This window comes from Cyprinodon tularosa, unplaced genomic scaffold (genome assembly GCF_016077235.1).
Source record: "Cyprinodon tularosa strain WSP-4 unplaced genomic scaffold, ASM1607723v1 ctg334, whole genome shotgun sequence".
In the NCBI taxonomy this organism is placed as follows: Eukaryota; Metazoa; Chordata; class Actinopteri; order Cyprinodontiformes; family Cyprinodontidae; genus Cyprinodon; species Cyprinodon tularosa.
Genome location: NW_024039046.1, coordinates 354612 through 376939, shown reverse-complemented (window position 1 = coordinate 376939; position 22328 = coordinate 354612). Strand labels below are relative to the sequence as shown.

The following is a 22328-nucleotide window of genomic DNA, read 5'->3' as shown; positions in this document are numbered from 1 at the left end:
TTCCATGAAGTAAAGCATTGATCATATGTAAAGAATGTGGGAGAAAAAAACATGAACCAAAAAAACGCAATATTGATGTTCAGAGCATTAATATATGGTGCAAATATGCAGTATTTTTGGTTTGATGGTATCAGTGTGATGCAGAGTCTGGAACATGATTAGGAGTTTTCAGAGTTTAGTGGGATACAAATACGACTTAACGACTTTTTTCAACAGTGCAATAGCAATACGTGCAAAACATAGATTAAAGGGATGCAGTTGTGTTCATTCATAAGATACAAATAATGAAATAAAAATAAATGATTTCTTTGCTGATAGTCACTACAGTTCTAACAAATCAACTAGGATGGCCCCAAATTATTATTAAAAGTAGTTCATCTTTTGATGTATTCCTTATCTTCCTTATTTATATTTATGCAATTTCTATGATGCTTGATATTGTATTCTTCATTTTGTCTGTTTTTGTACAATTCTTAATGTTAAAGAATCCAAGTTATTCCATTTGTTTATTGTTCTTCATCACAGATATTTTTTTGAACATTGCTCTAGTTTTTCGAACCAAAATCTATAAACCAATAAACTTTTTTCTATAAATTCATGGCATACTAGTTTAGTATGCCATGAATTAGTTCAATCTCTTTTTTTTATTATTATTATAATTTTATTTTATTTATTTATTTTATTATTATTATTATTATTTTTTCTTTTTTTATTCAATCTCTAACATTATGCTCTCTCTGCTTTTTTTCTCATAGTAGCTTTGCCTCGTCTGTTCTTGTTTGGCTGTGACTCCATCCTGGAGAGAAATATAATCTGTGCTGCTGCCATCAACACCTTTGTAGATGTTGGAGATCTGCCTTTTTTTCAGTGTAGTCCTGTTTCTCTGACTGTGTCTGGCTGGATGTGCTCTCTTCATCCTTTGGCATGGGAGGTGGATCGAAGCTTGTCTGCTTGGTTGTGTGTTTCCTGGATGGGGCCACCTTTACAGCTGCTTTTTGTATCTCTGCTTCTGTCTACTTGAACCCCAGTCGGCCTCAGCAGATGGCCGCTCACACTGAGCCTGGTTCTGCTGGAGGTTTCTTCCTGTTAAAAGGGAGTTTTTCCTCTCCACTGTAGCTACAAGCATGCCTAGTGTGAAAGATTGCTGCAGAGTCAATGAGTCGATGCAATCAACTAGTTTTCCCTAGATAGAAAACTTTAAATCAATGTGACTTTATGATCTGGTGAACAGTAAAGTGCCTTAAGATGACATGTGTTGTGAATTGGTGCTATAGAAATAAACTGATTGAATGGAATATGCATGTAACCGGCCCTCCCAGAGCTGCTATTAATTAGTGGTAGGTGTGTAAATCCATATAATTGGCCGAAATAAAGGCCCAAAATCCAATTCTGTTTAGGGCTCCATGGTGGCTAGGGCCCTACAAAGAGATTAACTGTTACAAAAGTGGCAAGGCTGCTAGAAGAGTTTTAATTGAATGCACTTAGTTGAATAGAAGTAAAATCTGATTTTGCAATATACATTTGGCTTAAACCAGGTGAAGAAGAAAGAAAAGGGAAAAGGAAGAGGCTGGACATCATTCATGATAGATCCATTAATTATGGACAAGATGAAAACACATTAAATGTTTCACTAATCTGAAAGCAATATAGACTCACAATAATTTAAAATTAAACTTAGTTTCGATCCTTTCGACTCGCTACAGAGGAATTCAGAATCTGACTTCTGGAGATCGCATGTTCATGGCTCCACACCAATAGGGGGCGATATTGGTTATTTCTTTGTTTGCAAACCGCCACTAAACGCTGTAAAGGAGAAAAGCTTTTTGTGTCGCTGTGCATTTTGGGAACGACACAGTGACTTCAAGATGGCGGCGAGCAGAAGGCTGGCCAAGGTAAATGTTTCAGTTTGAATTCTACGGCGTTTTCTTTTTAATGCTTAAAGACTTTATGAGGGCCGAGCTTCGCGGTCACATTGTCCCCATGAACCAACAGCCTAACTGCACCGTGTATCGGTTCAAATTCTAGCTTTCTAATTCTATAAATCTTCTGTTGACGAGAGGTCATTACTGGTCTGGAATCAACGCTCTAGTATTGTGCGGCTAGGCCACAGAATCCTTCGTTAGCTCTCCTCTGATACCAAAGCCAAGGAAGCCACGTTTGGTTAGGAAATCAGAGTTTTAGCGGGTGTTTGATACAGGATGTGGGGGAGGCGGTGGGATTTAAGGTGTTTTCTCCAAACGTTTTCGGTTTCTGTGCGTGACTGGTTCGCTGGTTTAGTGAGGCCAGCCGGTAATAATGCACCTCTCTGGTTATGTGGACCAGTTTTAGTCGGTAAGCTGTTACCTGTGGTGTCTTCCTAGTGGGGTTAACGTCTTGGAAACGTCGAGTTTGTGTTTTATTCTCAACTGTTCGTGTTTTTAGTCGAGTTTCGATTTCAGCGCTCCTGCTGTTGAAACGATAATTGGGTCTGCGCGCCCGCGCGCGGACTGCGCGTGAGCGCGCTCAGAGCTGCACCTTTAACAGCCTCACATGAACGCAGTTTATCTGCTTCAGCCATAAACCTTTTGTTCATAAACTTCCGCCTGGGTGGCAGAGATGGAAGTTTTCCTGTAACTCTGATCCACGCCTAAAGACAAGATTAAAGCAGCTCAGACACAAAACAGCTGGAGTTTAGTAGTAAATTGATATAATAGTGATGAAATAAAACAAACAAGTTCCCTCAGTTCAGACACAAGGAAAAATAGTCTCATGTTTTCTTTATAAATTAAAGTCTTTCTTTTGAAGACAGAATGATCACTCTTTTTACGAATAAAAGGCAATTAAAAAAAACATACTTATTAGTATGTTTTCATTAAGGCTGCAACTTATTATTTTGCTATAAAAAATCTCTTGAATAATTTTTCTGATCAGTGTCTGTTAGAAATGGGTTTCCTAATAGGTTATATCTAATAGAAATAGGATACATTTAAATATTTACTTTACAGGGTGACATAATTCCTGCACTGAGTCAGCAGATTTCATCATTTATCCTGTATACTGTTGATGCATTTTGGATTACTAAATGACTATTTCTATCATTGATTGATTTATTCATTCTATCAATGAATATTACATTATTTGTTTCAGTCTTTTTTGTGTGTTTTTACAGCAATAGTGACTCAGTTTTATGGAACGTAGGCTGACAGGAAAGGGGGTATGAGAGAAAGGGGGGAAAATGCAGGAAAGAACCACAGGTCGGATTCAAACCCGGGTCGCCCAGCGTCCAGGTCTAAGGCCTCCATACATGGGTTGTGTGCGCTAACCACTGCGCCACCGAAAAATACCCGTTTCAGTCATTTTTACATGTTTGAAAATAAACTCAAAGTACAAAATTAGATATTTTTATTTTAGCTTTCATAAAAGCAAATATTTATAAAACTTTGGAGAAAAATTGTGTAGCCGATACGGGTTCTAGTCTGATCCTTATCTGAGAAGAGGAACAGAGGAGGAGTTCCTGTTCATCTGAAATTCAAAGCTAGAGAGATTAGCGTCTATTATGACAGAGAACTGAGAGCTAAAGGTACAAGATAAGCTGTGATTAACTCTGCAGCTTTATAACTGTCTGCCGGGTTTCAATAACTGATTGACTGAAGTGATTTTCTCACTCCACCAATGATTCGGTTCTTTTATTAGTTTCTAAAAAGTAATGCTGCTAAATTGCTGGAAAAGCAGCACATGTTCAGTTTGACAAGGGGATTTTCAGAGGGTTGCAGCGGTTTGGAAACTTAGTTCATATTTCTGAGGTATATGTCTTCATTTTTAACGAGGAGATGTCACATTCTCCTCAGATTCTTCTACATGTGTGATTTCAGACTGATTTTAAATTAAGATTTAGGCCAGAAGTGGCGGACATCTGAGAGGCCAGATGTTTTCCTCTGTTATTATTGTGTTTTTACTGAGCATCAAATTAATTAATTAAATTAAAAATGTTCAACTAATTAAGTAAACCCTAAAAAATTTAAATGACATGCAGGAAGAAGAACCTTCTGAGCAACAATTTATGATATTTTGGATTGAAGATGAAAACCCTTCTGTGTCTGTAGATATTTAACCACAAACTTTTCTTTTAATGAACAAAGTGCAGTAATTTAATATATTCTTTTAGTTCAACACATATTTATTAAGGCGTGTGAATTAATTACCAAATGGATTGTTTTAGATTCATATATCAGAGCTGGACAATATGGCCAATAGGGGTAGTATTGGGTTTTGTGATACTGTATTATCAGAATATTTCAAAATTCTTCCCATCATATATCAAAATTGAATGTAAAGATAAAAGGCAAATGCTGTATACGTTCATCAGAAGATCAGAGTGGAAATTGAGTAAAAAATATTTGCTTTAAAACATCCTATATACTATTTAAGTGCTTTTGCAAGTTATTATTAAGCAAAGGAAAATGCACTTTCAGCCATCATAGAATAAAGTGCAACAAGTTAAGTTTCGTTTTTACTGAAACCACTATGTAGATGTCGTAAAGGAGTTATTACAGCATAATGTCACCATTGTAGCCATTGTAATCCAGACCATTAAGGATAAAGATTTTTTTCAATTCCGGTAAAAACAGACTGCTGGGAACCCACATTATTAAACAACTCCACCATAATATTTGAATATCAAAAGAAGATTAATAATCTCTTCTTCCAAGATCTTTAATCTGTGTATATACAGAAGGGACTAAGAGCTTTAGTTTGTGGAGTTTTTTTTTAAATTTCATATTAGGGGGGGCATTTAGCTGCATGTGTCCTCCATTGTCCACGAGTCTCTCGTAGTTGTTCTGTGTTTGTTTTTGTTTATTTTTTAAAGCTCAGAGGAGTTCACTTTCACTTTGATTTCTGTTCTCCTGACCTCCTGTCATGGGTAAAGTACATAGTTTATTGAAATGTCTTATTGATCGGGAATGTTAAAGTCGGTTCTGCCTGCTATATTCATGCTTTGTGTTCCCAAATGGTGCGAACTTGGCAGGTTTATCTTGTTATACAGAGATTTTACTTGGTGTTTTAGCTCAAGCTGATGGGTTTTACTTTTCTTTTCTTGGGCACTGTCTAAGTCCTTTCCACCACATTGCTGCATCGTCAGAGCTATGCAAACACAAAATCGTCCTCTGATCAACTATGTTTGTTTTCTCTGCTTCATCTCTTCATTCTGTCCTGCGATAAGACGTTTCTTTTGAAGTTGTGAGATGATCTCTTGGAAGTTGTTGTGACTGGATTTGATAAAACTTTTAAGCCTCTTGGTATAAAATAAATATTTTGATCAAGATTTTGTTAAATGGCCTTAGTTTTTAGGGATTTATAAGAATTATGCTATAATTTGTAGTTACCGAATTGTCATTACTATATTTTAATTGGACAAACCGGATCTTCTCAAGGTTCTTTTGCTGTTTGGTGCGATTGCAATGGCAGATGTTGACCTGACCGGAGCAAAAATAGCCCAGCTCTGTATTTTGATGGTGACGGGCGGAGCAATAGCGGTGGATGTGGAACAGTTCTCTTTAATAACATGACAGACAAGCACTCCGGACAACGTACGTGAGCGGGTCGGAGCACTGACGGAGTATGTGGAATCTGGGGGTAATACTATCAAATTTTCCGTTAGATCAGATGCTAAACAATGCCCTCTGTGTTATGGCCTTAAAAGGAATGGAGAGAGTACCGTCCCCTGTGGTGCTCCTGATTACTTGATTAGACAGCTGACCCTTCAGTCTAACGAACTGTGGTCCATTTTGTCAGGTATTCTTTGATCCAGGCGGTTCTTGATGCCCCCACCTGAGTCTTCTGGAGATTCTCACAAAGTAAAATAGGCTGAATTATGTGAAATGCTCTGGATAAATCAAAAATATAAGATCGTCCCAGTGCTGTCTGCCTTTTCTGAATGACTTTGTGGAAGTATTTGTATGATGGCATCATCAACTCCATGGTGATAAGCAAACTGCATGGGGTCCTGGTAGCTGCTTGTTTGCTTGCTGAGGTGAATCACGACCTTCCTGATGGGAAATGGGTCTAAAATCACTGAGGACTGATGGCTGAGTGGCTTTGGTACTGGAACAAGGGAAGGAGGTCTTCTAGATTTATTTCTGAATTATTTAACAGGGTCAGGGTAATGTAGCTGCCTTTCTATTAATTAATGCGAAAATTTTAATTATGAAAATAAATTTACTAAATGTAAACATTACAGTTTCGAAAAAAACTTGAGATAATGGCTTTAAGACTTCTGATTTTTCAGTATACATCAGTCGACGATTACAGCATTCGTCACTAACTAATGCTCCAGGATTTTGTGCATTTCCATTTAAAAGATATATATTTCTAAGATGTTATATTAGTTGACTTTCATAATCATGGAAAAATACTTATAAGTTTATACAGGCGTCTATTGTGGGTCCTCCTAGCTGTCTTTCTGAGGCTTTTATTTTGTTTACATTGCATCAACATTGCATATCAGGGATTAGTTAGACTAATGTCACAATAATTGGCATCAGCCTTTGAAAATCCTGAACTGCTAAATCTCTACTAGTTGATAGTGTTTGTGTTAATCTTGATTTAAAAAAAACAACAACAAAACCAGTGAAACTTGTCTCAACAGAATAGTTTTGTAAATAGTATTTAAGTAGCAATAAATAATAAAATTAACAAAAGTAATCATCTTAAACAATCAGACCTCAATGTCAACAATGTTTCAGATCAGTTTTTCTCTGCTCAAACTCGTACGGAGAAGAGCTACTGTGTTTACTTCCTGGTTTCTGAGCCAATTGTGAGAGAGAGTTCCCAGGAATGCCAAAATTGAGCGCAGTCCTAGTATTTACATTGGTGAAAAGAGCAGCAGCCTGAAAACATGGAGGCATTCTTTATGCTGTTAGAAGCCTCAGCATCCTTCACAACTATTTCCACAACTGCCGTAGTTGAACCGTTTTCACTCGTCCCTTTAAATTCAGCTGGCCTGCGTCAGTTATCAATTGCCCCTGTATGAAGAAACTGAGCTAAATGTTTTTACGTGAGACTCATCTTCTGTTTGAAATCTGTTTTATTCACATGTACAGGCTTTACTTTCCAACTCTTTTCACTCGCATATTTTGTTTTATTTGGTAAACCTGATCAACCTCAGCGATGAATAAAATTAAAATGTATTTTTATTATGTTTTTTACCCTAATACATGATTTTTCTGGACAAATGTAGCATGACGTAATGACTGTTGTATGCTTGGTTCATCAGGAACTTGAAGAGATTCGGAGATCTGGGATGAAGAACTTCAGAAACATTCAAGTTGAGGAATCAAACCTTTTGTCTTGGCAAGGGCTTATTGTTCCTGTAAGAAGTTTTCACAGTTTTTCTCCTCTGCTCGACCATTTTTCAGTCTCTAGTTTTAACTGTAAACTTTTCTTTCAGGACAACCCACCTTATGACAAAGGGGCATTCAGGATTGAAATAGTTTTTCCAACTGAGTACCCATTCAAGCCTCCAAAAATCACATTCAAGACAAAGATCTACCACCCCAACATCGATGAGAAGGGCCAGGTGTGCTTGCCTGTGATCAGCGCTGAGAACTGGAAGCCCGCCACCAAAACGGACCAAGGTGGGTCGTCCTGAGTGGAACCGTTAATATGAAACGAGATCCAGATCCATCCATACTGCGCATTTTCCCTTAATATATAATTTTAATTTTTGGGTTAAAAAATAACTTTAACATGTTTAGAAAAATAAGTAATAAACCTCAGGAGGATCTGGTAACATCTGGAGTGTCAATTAAAGACGAGTATAAGGTTATGAAAAATTTCCAGGTTTCACAAAAAGTTGCATATAACTCTACAGCGCCCCCTTACATTTTCAAATTGCCCTCATTGCACTTAGTCAGATTATGGGCAGTCTAAACTTCTTTCAAAATCGTACGTTTTTGTTCAAGCTCAGGGGGCGGAGCCAGACCTGAAAAAAAAATTAATTGATACAGCTTCTGCATGGTGGAGGGGCATGCAAGCTTGATCCACATCTGGCCCCAAACAAAACGCTATGATCAAAAGCTGACCTCAACTAAGCCCCGCCCCCTGAGAACAGGAAGTCCAGGTTTGGATTATGGATGCACCGATCTGATATTTTTATCGGCATCGGTCCAGATATAAGGGGGAAAAAAACTAGATCGTTATCGGTGACAATTGACTCTATAAAGGGGCCGATCTATTCATTCTAACTCTATGCTATGCTCTGCCGTCATGCGGCAGCGCAACAACACAACGCGGTCATATTAAATATAACACCATCAACTTATTGAAACACCTCAAGAAGTTTCATAACAAGGAACATGCTTAGAGCTAACAGAACTGGCGGGGTTGCAAGGCAAGGGCTCAAACATGTACGGCTGGAAGCCTTCTAACCAAACCAAGCTTCTGCAGCATTGTGGGGTTAAGGGTCTTGCTCTGGGACCCAGAGTAGCGTTCTGTGGGAGTGGGGCTTAAACTCAGAACTTGAACTCCTTTTTTTTTTTATATCATACACATCAATACATTTATGCTAATCCAGTGACTTTTATTACCCCTTGAAAAACCGTGCCGAGACCGGTCCGAGCTCAGTAGCTGAGATAACATCGTGTGTAAATGGAAAGCAAACTGAACTGAACCGAGTTAGACGCAACCGAACCGAGCTAACTGCAGACCGGTTCCAGAGGTGGGCTCGGCTCGGTTTTTCCCTCGCTCGAACAACTATAAACAACAATCGAAATCTTCTCCACGCAACATTTAAAATAATGGCATTTTAAACTATAACACCGAAGTACAGCAATAATAATCAAGCATAACTTTTGAATGTGACGGGCGCCGCCATTTTGATTTGCTTGATTCCCTCCTCCTTCGTCTTCTTCTTGTGTTTTATGCCGTTTGGCAAACAACTTTAGGTGCATTACCGCCACCAACTGCTTGATTTCCTCCTTCAATACTGGCAGTAATACCGCAGATCGTCACTAGGAGGCGAGGAACCGAGAGAGTGATGTGTAAACGGTCGTCGGAACCGAGCTCGGCCTGGTTAACTGATCTGAGCTCGGACCGGTCTCTGCATGGATCGGTTTTTCAAGGGTAGTGTAAATGGGGTATATGATTGAGATGATAATTACATCATCCTTCAGAGCCCACAGCAGCTACTGATGTGTTCATTTTGCTACCTTTTTAACAATGTTCATGTCCAGCATGATTTTACTCGCATAGCAAAGTTATACGGTTAATTCATTGAGCAGTAGCATCGGATCGGCCGATGTCCTCTGCTCATGTATCATAATCACTAGTGATGATGCAAAGCAGCAGTTTAGATAATAACTTCATTGAGTTTAGTCAGACTGTTTTTGGTCAGTGCTTTCTGAAGGACAGTGGCGGCCTAGTGGTTAGGGCATAGAGAGGTTGTGAGTTTGAAACCCACTCCCACAGAGTGCCACTCTGTGTCTCTGAGGAAGACCCTGATTGGTCCCTGGGCGCCGTGTGATGGCAGCCCACTGCTCCCCAAGGGGATGGGTTAAATTCAGAGATACATTTGTCCAATGTGAGATCAATAAAGTTCAATAATAATAAATGCTGTGAAAGCTACCACCTTTCATTAAAAGTCCTGTTTTAAAGCTGATTTTGGATCTTTTTTTTTGTCTTGCAGTGATTCAGTCCCTCATCGCGCTGGTCAACGATCCTCAGCCAGAACATCCTCTGAGGGCAGACTTAGCAGAGGAATACTCAAAGGACCGTAAAAAATTCTTGAAGAATGCTGAAGAATTCACAAAGAAACACGGAGAAAAGCGGCCCCTGGACTAATCAGCGACGAGCACATCGCCCCGTTTCTTTCTCTCTTCTGCTGTTCTCCTGTTCTCCGCTCATCGGGTTTCTGCTGTCGATACCTCTAACCACCCGGCTTGTTCACTCTCCACACTGTTCTGCTGCAGCATTCCACTCTGCAGGCCCGGAGCCGCCCACGTGAGGGAGGGGGGGGGCGTCCCGGCCCCTCCCGGGCGGTCCGGATGAGGCGGGCTCCCTTCTCTCCTCCGTTTCTCTCGAAGATGTTCTGGTCTTCTCTAACTCTTTAATTTTAGTCCAAATGTAAAAATAATAGTTAGTGAAACACGATGCTCACAATAAGTCAGATGGAAACATTCTGAGAAATGTATTCCTTTCCTTCCTTTCTATAAACCTTGTTTATAGATCTATAGATTATAGATCTTATGTATAAATTTTTTGACGAACTGAACTTTTTCATTTTGTCCCCAGAAAGCAGTGATTTTTTAAAAAATAAAATAAATGTGACCAGAGGAAAGCTGGAGCTGAACAGCGAGCGTCAATTTACTGCATTTCTCTGAGCTGTAAACTTCCACATGCATCATCTAAATACTCTATATCTACACCTTTTTCCAATACAGATGATTTTAAGACAAAGCTGCTGCTCTTGGTTATTCCTTCATCCACTGTTTGTCCTGAAGGATTTCTAAATTAATTATTTAGATGCTTTATAGGGGTCTGTGTGCGTAATTCTAAATCAAGTTTCCATTGGAAATCAGAACTGAAGCTAAAACCTGCCACCTTTATATTCGGGTCAAACAAAAGAATCTCTAATGCTGTTAACTGCCATTTATTTCTAAACAATTAAACTAATTTAAAGCCTTTTTTGGTATAAATATACAAACAAGAGGGCAGCCACACATAACTAGAGAGGGCAGCTTAATGATCCACTGATGGAGTCAGACCACCTGATGTCGCCATTCTGCTGCTCTGCAAATCTGGACCAGCTGCTTTGATATATAACAGAATGATTTCAAAGATTAGTTTTTTTGTTGCACAGCTTCTTTTACTAACTTCTAGATGGGAAAATATTTGACCGTAACCTGGGAACTGCACCAGGCTGTGGCCGCGTCCCTGATCTGGTTCAGAAAACTCAAAATCCACTGTAGTTTTAAGAGGAAAGAAGCTCCAGGAAGACCTGAAATCGAAGCTGTTCTTTGAAAAAACTACGTTCAGCTGCAGAGGCTTCCAGGAAAATGCTGGTTTTAAGTTCTCTGCAGCAGATCAGGTGTCTGGTCAGACCAGACCTCTGGTGATATTATCACAGACACCGTTTAAGGAGGAGGAAGAAGTCTGCAGACAGGAGCATCATAGCAGGGGCTGTCCTTCCATCCATGGATAGAGGAACCTGGAGAAATGATGGCAGATTTCCAAACATTTGGAGTTCATAGAAGCACCCAGAACCTTCCAACATCTGAAGCACTGCATAAACGAATGGTTTAAACAGCAGAGCGATGATATGAATCGTTCTGAGCATAGCAATATTCAAGGCCTGAAATATCTGTTCAGTTCTGGTTTTGTTGGTGCATTAATGCAGTGAGCTGGAAGGTCAGACATTTTAAAACAGCAAAATGACAACATATCCCGCTAGAGGTGTTTAATCAGCTTAATGGTCAAATGTATATTTTTAAGTTCAGATCTGTACCAGGAAGTGTTGGACATGGTTTTCTTTTCTGGATGCAGCTCTGAAGATGTCTCCCATCAGAATAGGCTGATTGAAGCACAATTAGGCATTTTATCTTTTTCAAAATAAAAATCTCTTCTGAATGTCTGCTTAGAAAATAACAGTGGACTTTAAATATTTTTGCAATAAAGAAATTAAATACTTAATCAGTTTGAAATGTAGGTAGTGCAAAGATTACCTGCTAAACATTAGTTTTAGGGAATCACTGCCTGTTATGTTGCACCAAGACACTCGGTGCGCACAAATTATACAATGAATAAGATTCTAGCAAAAGACATCACATTTGTTTACCTTTTTTTTCAAATTAAGGGCTTTTTCTCTCACTTTTTGTGGCAGACACTAAATATAACAATTAAACTTAATTGATTTCACATGGGAGAAATTTACTTCTGCATTTAACCCATCCCCTTGGGGGGCAGTATGGGGTTGAGAGTCTGAATGATATGTTAACGCTAGAAACATCTGTATTGATGGTCTAAACCTATTTCTACATCTAATTTATAAATGCTACATTTATATGTTTTATATGTAAATACCCTACAATAACACCAAAGTGCTGCTCATATATAAACTGAATATTAAAAAAAAGTTAAAATGGACAAAGATAGATACTAATGCATGAAACTGAAAAAAATAAATAAAGGGAAATTAATAGAAATCTTAATATTTAAATCTCACTGAATCAAAATCTTTGGATCTCAGACTGAAATAACTGTCCTACTCTGGGGGGGAGTGGTGGCGTAAGGGCTTGGAAATCTGAGGTTGTGAGTTCAAAACCCACTCCCAAAGACTGGCGCTCTGAGCAAGACCCTTAACCCCCCTGTTTGCTCCTCAGGGGGAGGGGTTAAATGCACTTATTGAGCTGCTGTTGACATGGTGAATCATGATTTCTGCATTTCATTGATGATGTCTCTACATGAGGTGAACTTAAGAGTTCTTTAGTTTCTATTGACATCATCTGTTTTGAAACAGAAAACTCTGATTAGGAAGTCAGAAAAGAAGAACTCCGACTATCTGAAACAGACCCAAAACTGAATACTTAACAGAAATCTGCTTTCTGATGCAGGTGAGAAGGATGGAGTTTGATATGTTAGAAGGAATTTCACTAAATGAAAACTTTTAGAATGTGTTTAACTTTTAATAGAATGATTGACCTCCAATAACTAACCTGGAGACACAGCAGTGACGCCGTCTACAGGAATGACGGAGCAGACTGGACCGGAGGAAAGTTCCAGACTGGTTCTCCCCAGTCTAGAACTGAGGTTTAATCCATAAATAAATCAGAAATCATGAATTGTGAATAAAAGGATTAAAAAGTTTAATAAAGTAAAATAAAAAAGGTTTACAGATTTTTTCAACATGAACTTTTCTAACAGCAGAACCGATCCATACAGTTATAAAAAGTTATTTAAAAACCAGAACCATTGACTATTTAGGTAATTGAAAAAGAAAAATGTATCCTTAGTAGCAGGAAAAAAGATGTTTGGACCATGTGGGTTCAGCCTGTTAGGTTCAGATTCCTTCAGTGAAGGGTTAGTGGTCTGAGGAACGTTGGTCCAATTCCTCACATGAAGCCGAGATGTTTGACCAGTTTCTTCGGCAGGTCCATGAAATCATGATCTGGATCAGAACTGTCCAACCGGTCCTTTCTGAGTTCCTTTGGATCATGATGTGTTGAGGATCCAGTTATGCATGTTGGTATTTTGGTTGACCTAACATGGATCTGATGCTTTATGACAAAAAAGAATCCGGCTTCAGCCAACAGAACCTGCAGAAGGGCCTCAGTGAGCCGCTTCTTTCAGAACCGCTCCGATTTCAGGGTGAATCTGGTTTCCAACATCCAGATCAACTATTTTACATCTCAGTTCATAAGGAGCTTTCATCCTGAAACTGAAGTTAAAGCAGAAGCGTCCAAACATCTGATGAGGATCTTTCTGGAGTTGCAACAAATAGAAACATGGAAACATGGCTGTGTTTAATACAAAAACCATCTCTAAATGATAGAAAAACAAAAGCAAGACTAAACATCCCATGATTTCCTCTGAGCAGCACAGAGCTAAAAGGGCTGTAATTATTCCTCATATTTAAATAAACAACTTCAGATTTTGTAGGGTTTGGTATCTGGTTAACTGGTTTCATTTAAACTGGTTTTACTGGGGCTTTTATCATCTGCATATTAGAATTTAGGATATTAAAATATTTCAAAGAAAAAAGTTTTTACCTTTAAACTTTGAACATTAAAAAGTTTTTTTTTTTAAACCAAAGACAAATAGATCGAAATCAGTATTAAAGTAAACAGTTGAGTCTTTTTGATTTAAAGGATTCTTTTCTAAGATTCGCTCACAGAAAGGAGGAAATAAATCATTTCCTGGATGCAGACCATCCAGTCCTTAGCTGCTGGTCCTGCACGATTTTCCTGCCTGAACATACATTTTAAAGTTATGAAAAACTAACCAACGGTTGCAGCGAGGTTTGGGATTTCTGCTGCCTTGAAACGACATAAAATCGATGATGTCATCACAATGCAGATACCATCTAAATAAGTATAATTTAAGCACATTTACCCTTGATGTGAGTTGGTAAGTTGTATCTTATTGTCAATGCAAGTTGTCTTGTTCCATTGGCAAGATGTTTCACTTTCCTCCTCAGTTCAAGAAAAAAAAATGCACTTTAAGAAAAAAAATTGCTTATTTTGATTTCTACTATTTTTTTTTTTGCTTTTTTGCAGAGTCTTTATTGATCAATCGATTATGATGATCAATACTCTGATCTGATTTATTGGCAGAAAGAGGAGCTCAGGTCACTGCTGGTATCCGTTTCCATTTTCCCACATCAATAAATAACCCCCCCCCCCCCCCCCCCAGTTTGTGTTTCCAGTATGGAGATGTTTGGAGCCCAGTCTGGTTCTGTTGGGGTTCTCTCGCTCTGGTTTTGTCATTAGCTCAGCTGATTTTATATTAAACACAGATTCTGTTTTTTCCTCACCGTCCTTGGAGGAAACCAGCTTTTCCGGGACGTCCCTCCTAATCAGAACCTTTGAATATGAGGCACGGTTAAATGACAGATGTCAACATCTGGATGTTTCCTCTCTTAGAGAAGGATGAGGTCCACCAGAGAGGTTCAGCATGGAAAGAGTCTGACAGGAAGCCTGGAGAAGGTGTGAAGAACGTGGCTCAGTCCAGTGAGATAATGTCCGACAGGCTACCTCCGGTCACATCTCCAGAGCGCCCCCCTCCCCCTCTGGTGTCATGGATGGAGGCCGTGTGGCTGCTGGTGTTGTAGCTGCTGCTGCTGGAGCTGGAGGAGACCAGAGCGGAGCTGCTTCCAGCTGCTACGCTGCTCTGGATGCCTGAAAGGTTTTCCAAATACATCTGAGACCTGAAATGCTGAGAGGAAGAAGAATTTCTTAAAAACATAGATTCACATCTCTGACTTTCAGCTATTTCAGGGTAATACAGCAATCTCAGTTTATTTCCTTTCACTACCTCCACAATATATTAACTACCGATACAAAGTCAACATTAAGTCACGACTAAGACCTCGTCGCACATGTAAACCGTTTGGTTGGAACAGCTCTGCATCATCTGCTAACGTCTTTCAAGGGAATATCTAGAGTTTTTTTTGGACATTACAACTCATTTTGTAAAAACTTTGCTAACCTAAATGTGTCGAGGCTGGGTTACAGGTTTCACTTTCTCCATGTACATGGATTAGTCTGAATTATTTGCATATAAATTAAAGAGATTTTAATGAATGAACCCCTTCACTCTAATGAAGTGTTTGAGCAGATTTTGACAATGGAACAATGTGAGTTAGTTAGATGCTAATGGGTTAAAGAGGACGGTTTAATGCTGCATCACAGTGGATTGTTGAATATTGTCACTTAACAATTACAGGATTGCAGATTGAAAAATTTTCCATGCTAAAGCTTCTGTCTCCTCTAACCCCGGTCAGTCTCAGCAGATGGCCGCTCACACTGAGCCTGGTTCTGCTGGAGGTTTCTTCCTGCTAAAAGGGAGTTTTTCCTCTCCACTGTCGCTATAAGCATGCTTAGTGTGAGGGATTGTATTCGAGTCAATGAGTCGATGCAATCAACTGGTTTTTCTTAGATAGAAAACTTTGTATCAATCTGACTGGATGATCTGGTTGAACTGTAAAGTGCCTTGAGACGACCTGTGTTGTGAATTTGGCGCTATATAAATAAGCTGAATTGAATTGATCATTTAAAAAAAAAAGAGAAAATCCACTCTGTACTAATAGGTCCAATTGATGTATTAAAAAAAAGATTTGAATGTAGGAAACATAATGGCCTAAAGTTCAGTTTACAGAATAAAACTACTTTAAAAAGGTTAACTTCCATGGTACTTTAAAAACAAGTCATATTTGGATTTTCTAATCAACCTAATAATTGAGTCAATAAATAGTTTAAGGCAATCTGTTTTACAGTGAGCAAACAAAATGACTCACTAGTAACAAACCCAATAAAACAAAAACAGGTTGAAAAGACATCGAAACGACAGGGTTTACGTCCAAACGATGTCTACATTTGGTTGAAAAGATGTCATTTTCAGATCATTGAAAAGATCTTTTTAACGTCCATTTTTCGACTAAAGTGGGACAAAATCAGTCCGACCAAAAACAGCCCGTTTTTCAAAAACTATTACTGGACTAAATTTATGATGAACCGACCAGATTCAGCCTGAGTGACGTCTGGTGTTTGATTGATGGACTTTATTGATCTCACAGTAGAGATATTTACTCGTTACATCAGCTAAAATAGTCAAAGGAGAAGAATGTGCCAAACAGTATATATAGTGGGTCCACATATGATGGCTTCCTTTTATTATTTTATGTTTTATAAACAGTAGAATCATATACTGGGTTATTGCACAGGGTGTTTACACTGGTATTTATATGGATAGGTATTTATATATATAAAGTTATTGCACTGGGTGTCAAATATAGACAAACAGTTATTGCGCATGGTATAAAAAAGGTAAATTGCACATTACACAAGTTATTGCCATTGTAGTGTTTGGGGGATATAAGGCGGCTCCAGCACTGTAGACAGAGGAGCATCCATTACTGCCCGCTCAGGTCCTGCTTTATTTATTTACTGGTAGGTTCTAGTCACTGAAAGGCAGATTTACGAGCTTTTTTCTATCATGGCCACAGATTAAACCTAAACCTGCCGCCGTCAGACTGCAGACAGAGATGCTGTAGCAGCCTCCATGTTGACTGAGGGAGGTCAAAGATTAAGGATTGTCATCTATTAAAAAAAAACAAAAATAACACTGGAGCCCCACCTTTTAGATCCATAAAAAAATGTTTTTTTTTTTTTAAAACAGTTGAAAGGTAGCTGGCTACTCAGAAAGGTGTTGATTGACGATGTTTAATTATGTGCTTAGGTCTAAGTGAGGCCAGATGACAGCCTCGACTGGCCCACCCCAGGTTTAACCTAAACCTATCAAATTCTTATATGCCACATATATAAATTAAATTCTTTATTGATCAAAGGTTGTTAATGTCTCCTGGTCATTTAATACATAGAAGTTATGAAGTGTTATTTAAAGAATTTTTCCCGAGTGAAAAAAAACGGGAGCGTCAAGGTGCAGACACACAGGGCCCATCTTTAACAGAGGAATCTCATTAAAATTAAATCAAATATCTGCTGAAATAAGGCCTAAAAAACCAGATGAAGATTTCTAAGTGACAGTTTTAGCTTCTGATACTCTTAATGACATTCAGCTTCAGATCACCTTATTACTCCAAGTCATAATATCCAATATGCTCGAAAAAATTATTTAGATATGTGAAGCAAGAGCTAAAATAATTAATGATGCATTTGGCATATTGCCATTACATTAAAATACATATCTACCAACTAGTAATAAGCTAAATTTTAAAAAGAATAAATGACCTATTAATGTGTTGCATGTGCTTCAGTCACAGTGACACTTTGACACAGTGTTGCCAACTCCTCAGTAAGGAAAGTAGCTATCGGCTGTGCTAAAAGTCGCTAAATGACGTCATTACATAATTAGCATAATCTGCCACAGGAAGTGATGTGCATGTTAATGATGCTGTGGGAGAAATAATGTCGTTACAGAAAGACAAAAAGTGAGTAAAAACATGATATAATAGTGTTTTTACTCACTTTACTAAACAATATATAGCGCTACTTTTTTCAGGGTTTGATTCCCACTCTTTTCTGTATTTTTGACTGTACAGTTTAGACTGAGACATAATGATTCTCACCAGCAGATCAATGTTAATCTTAGTCACTTAATCACCTTGTCCATTGTGTTTTCCTCTCTGACTGTGGCTGTGTGAATCAAATGCTGTTATTTATTTAAGATAAAATATTTTAAATTATTTTAGACCAAATAACATTTTACATTTACACCGCGTGATCAATTTGCTCCGTCAATCCCGGCACATGCGCGCTTCATTTGCAGTTTGGATGCTGAGGGTAAACATCCTGCGGCTCTGACTGCAGCGCTGAGAGGGACTCCTGCGGGAGAATGGGGTTGGGATGGGGGCGGCGCCCCACGGCAGCAGCTGCTGCTGGAGGACAAGAGTAGGAACGATACATGCTTTCACGTAAGAGTCTCCAAAAGCCGCCAGCGACACCGTAAAAAGTCGCCAGATTTGTCGCTAGTCGCTTTTTTGAAAAATAGTCGCTGGAGGGGTCTGAAAAGTCACTAAATATAGCGACAAAGTCGCTGAGTTGGCAACACCACAAACAGAAATATATTTATGGCATTTCTGGCTTTCCGTACGGTCACAATTATCCTAACTCATGTGACGTGTTCAGTAATGTTCTCAAATATAAAGTTCTCAACATTTCCTTGGTGGTTCAGGTTTACTGGAGCAGCTTAATAAGCTAAGAAGCTGTAAAAATGGTCCAAACATTTAGCGCTTCTTCATCCTGTTTGTGATTAGAAGCAAAAAACTGTCTTGAAAACAGACGCGAGATCCCCCTTCCTGGTAGATCCGTTCAGAACATTCCACATAGATCAAAGGTTTCCTCCAACAGACAGGGAATCAGAACCAGGATCAGAATCATCTGTGTTGTTATGAAGGATCCAGAAGAGGTTTTAAAAAAAGAGCTTTAAATTAGTAAAACAACATTTTGAAGTATGGCGTCAGATTTCCGCCTAAAGTTCACATGTGTAATAAATACTCATATGAACTACGCCATGTTCTGACGGTTCTCCCCGAGCTTCCTGAGGGCAGCGGTCCAGAGAGGACATCCCATAATACCCAGGCTGTATTAACCTGCCAGCGCCACACTGATACAAGACTGGGTAAAGGTTCTGGGCGGGTACCAGGAAGACGGACGATTATTCAGCTGATAAATGTCATATTTCAGTTTATTAATTTCAATAAATTGTCAGCTGGTCTGGTTTCTTGTTGCATTTCTAAGATCGACCTGGTTCTGATCCAGGCTAACACTTCAGAACCCACCTTCCGTGGTTTCATATCACCCTCAGCCGACTGCGACCGTCGGGAGATCGCCTCCATGTTTGTTTGGTAAAAACTACCTGAATGAGAAAAACAGTGAGCTCACCTGAGGTTCTGTTGGAATTAATGAAAACAAATCCAGACCTGTGGGTCAGAACCAGAAGAGGGTCATTAGTGAAAGTTCTGAGGGATTTCTGGTGCAGACGTCTGACGGACTTACTCTGCATCTCTGTAGGGATGGAGGCCAGGGTGGACGAGTGGATGGGAAAGGCGTACTCGGCAAGCGCCGAGCTCAGGTACGTCTGTTCCAGGCTGGGGACGTTGGGCAGGCGCACAGACGGCTGGTAGGTCAACACACTGGCAGGAAACAGACAACTGGTCACAGGTCTGCGTTACAGTCAACCACACATCACAGATGCAGTGTTTTAAGTATTCTCAGAGACCTTCCTACATCCAGGAAACAGTTTGAGGAACTGCAGAAGGTGAGATCAGAGATAGAAGACACAGCAGGTGTTTGTGGGACATAATTAACCTCAATTCAGTTTATTTAAATAGAACCAATCCAGAACACATGTGACCTGATCAATCAGATCATCCAGAAAGGTTGGATTTCAGTTTTCTGAGGAAAAGCAGCTGATTGCATCTAGCTATGGACTCTCCTAACCTGACTCCACCAGATGGATTTGCTTCGCATATCCATCTGGAAACCTTCGGTTGAAGTAATTTTGGGAAGGGGCGAAAATACTGGTTAGCTGATTGGCCTATGTTGGTGATAGACGGGCCAAATAAACCAATCAGATCAACGAAGCATATGACGTACTAACAGAGCGACGACGAAGAGGAGCCAATTGATAGATCAAACTCTTGCCGAAACCAGTCGGGAGAAGAGCAAAAACATCTTTTCCTCTGAGAAAAGCCTCCAGAGCAGTGTTTTGCTCTTCTTTCAGTGTAGAAATACTCTGTAATGCCGATAAAACTTGCTCGATAGCCACGCTAACGCTAGTTTCATCGGCTGAAGCCGCCATGTTCTTTAGACTGAACTGTCGCGCTTCTCGTTGCGTCACACCTCAACCCGCCTCAAAGCCAACGCTGATTGGACGTTCGTTTGGTGAACGGCTCCAAATTTTCTTTAACGGAGAGTCTCCAGACTGATCTGCGAGTGAAACCTTGAAAGCTTGTGAGATCAGGATGGTCTCACGAGGCTAGGACTCTCCTGGATCAGCATGTGGAGACAGTAGATGTTCGATTTCATGTGTTGTTGCCTATACAGTAACGAGGGCTCATTTTGAAGTCCATTTTATCAATTAATCAAATTTGTCGGTTATGAAAACCACATTTTTTATTGATTTTTTTTTTTATTGATCCCGAATCAATTACTAATAATGTAGCGAATTATTAAGCAGCACTAGCTGAAAACATGCTCAGTATATTTTTAGTTTTTACATCAGCAGGACCTGCAGAGGTGTAAATTAAAGTAAAAACGTAACAAAGTTCATTTACTTTGTTATGTTTTTTTTAAGCAACACTTTAACTTTTATTTTTCGTAACATTAAAGTTGCACAAGCCTCATTGATCATGAAAGGTTTAGTTTATGGGAACAAAAGAGGAATTTCTGGAACTAAAACATTTCTACTTGTGGAGTTCTGGATAGAGAATACTGACAGACAAAAACGTTTTATCTTATATGCAAAATATTTATATATTTTGTCGTATAATTACTGCTCTGAGTGGGTCGCTCAGAACGGGGTGCTTTGGAGATTCTTTACTCCAGTTAACGATAAATCGATTACCAAATTAGTTAACGAATTTTTAAATAATCGATTAATCCGATAGTTTCAGCCCTAGTTTAGCTTTTTACATTCCAATACTAATTTGTAAAATTCTTTAATGTGGTCAGTTTCTCTCAGCTTTGAGCCGATCACACATAAAGCTCATCGCTTCTGTTGAACATCAGGTTCATTCTGGAGGACAAACGGCACAAATATCAAACCAAAAGTTCAGGAAATAAAACAGAAAAAGCTTTGATGGATCAGAACCGGACCAAGAGAACCAGACCCACAGCTGCTGCTAAGTGATGAAGACTCCAAGTTCTCCTTAACCTTCTGCTGAATCTAAGATCTTGTCTGAACTGATCCTGGATCCCAAACGCCTCTCTCATGAGCATCAGGAGTTTACAGGAGAGAAAATGAAGCCAACGTTCAGGAGGCGACAGAGTTAGAAACCCGTCTGATAAAGATTGCTTTTTTATTCTTTACGTGTGAAAATATTCATCTCCAGGCATCAGTCCTCCCTCCAGGTGCTGAACCGTTTCTCTCCACCTGAAGAAGCTCTAATCCAGCAGAGCAGGTGAAATAAGAGATTTACCATGAAACTAAACTACAACTTAACTACAAACTATGTTTGTAATTTAGTTTAATCTGCTGCAGGAACAGATTATGTTCTTATGAGAGCGTTGCTGATCCGGTCCACTTTATGTGGACCAAGTTAGAATATGTTGCATTAAAGGAATAGTACACCCAAAACATGATTAGCCTTCATTTTCTACTCACCCCCATGCTGAACAACACTCTGGAGTACCTTTTTGATATCTCAAATGCATCTGGAGATCTGGGAGGCTTCTTGCTGTCTGCTGACATTCAAATAATGGAGGTCTATGGCGCCCGAGGCAGAAAGGTCCATAAAAGTCCACAAAAAACGTGTCAATATTCCTCCATACTGCTCGTCCAATGTATTCCAAGTGTCCTGAGTGGGTAGCGTCCATAATTTACTCGAAACGAAGTCATTTAGAAGGTTTTTAGAGCATAAACAGTAGTGTATAGGATTTCCTAAAAGCGCGTTCACGAGTCTACGGAAACCGCGGCAGACCAAACCAGATGAAAGTGCGCATTCAGCTCGGCAAAGAACTCATGCTCTTCCTCAACACTGAAGTCCTCAGACATTTTTCTTTCGTTGTTTCTTTCTTTGCACAGGTAAACAGCACATTTCTTCTTCTACGCTTGCATTATCGGCAGAGCAGACGCTGAATGCGCACTTTCATCTGGTTTGGTCTGCCGCGGTTTCCGTAGACTCGTGAACGCGCTTTTAGGAAATCCTATACACTACTGTTTATGCTCTAAAGCCTCCCAGATCTCCAGATGCATTTGAGATATCAAAAAAGTACTCCAGAGTGTTGTTCAGCATGGGGGTGAGTAGAAAATGAAGGCTAATCATGTTTTGGGTGTACTATTCCTTTAATCTAGCACTAAATCACCAAAAACCTCCACAGAACATTTAAGGTGGACAAACATGTCTAACATTTCTTCTCCAAACAAATTTAAAACCAGCAACATACTAAAGATCTTGG

General features: G+C 39.3%; 2 protein-coding genes across 2 annotated transcripts in view; one reads left to right on the top strand and one right to left on the bottom strand.

The window, feature by feature from the left end:
- The first annotated feature begins 1769 nt into the window (after positions 1-1769).
- On the top strand, positions 1770-10431 carry LOC119789277 (ubiquitin-conjugating enzyme E2 L3). Its single transcript, XM_038294098.1, has 4 exons — positions 1770-1892; positions 7253-7348; positions 7427-7613; positions 9662-10431. Exons 1-4 carry the CDS (start codon positions 1866-1868, stop codon positions 9814-9816), a joined length of 465 nt encoding a protein of 154 aa, XP_038150026.1. The 5' UTR covers positions 1770-1865; the 3' UTR covers positions 9817-10431.
- A 3792-nt stretch (positions 10432-14223) lies between these two features.
- pias2 (protein inhibitor of activated STAT, 2) overlaps positions 14224-22328 on the bottom strand; it is a 31204-nt gene continuing 23099 nt past the window's right edge. The window contains exons 12-14 of the mRNA XM_038294112.1: positions 19206-19342; positions 19092-19129; positions 14224-14904 (exon numbers count right to left, since the gene is read on the bottom strand). Coding sequence (XP_038150040.1) covers positions 14692-14904; positions 19092-19129; positions 19206-19342 — 388 coding nt within the window. The 3' untranslated portion in view covers positions 14224-14691. The remainder of the gene's footprint in view (positions 14905-19091; positions 19130-19205; positions 19343-22328) is intronic.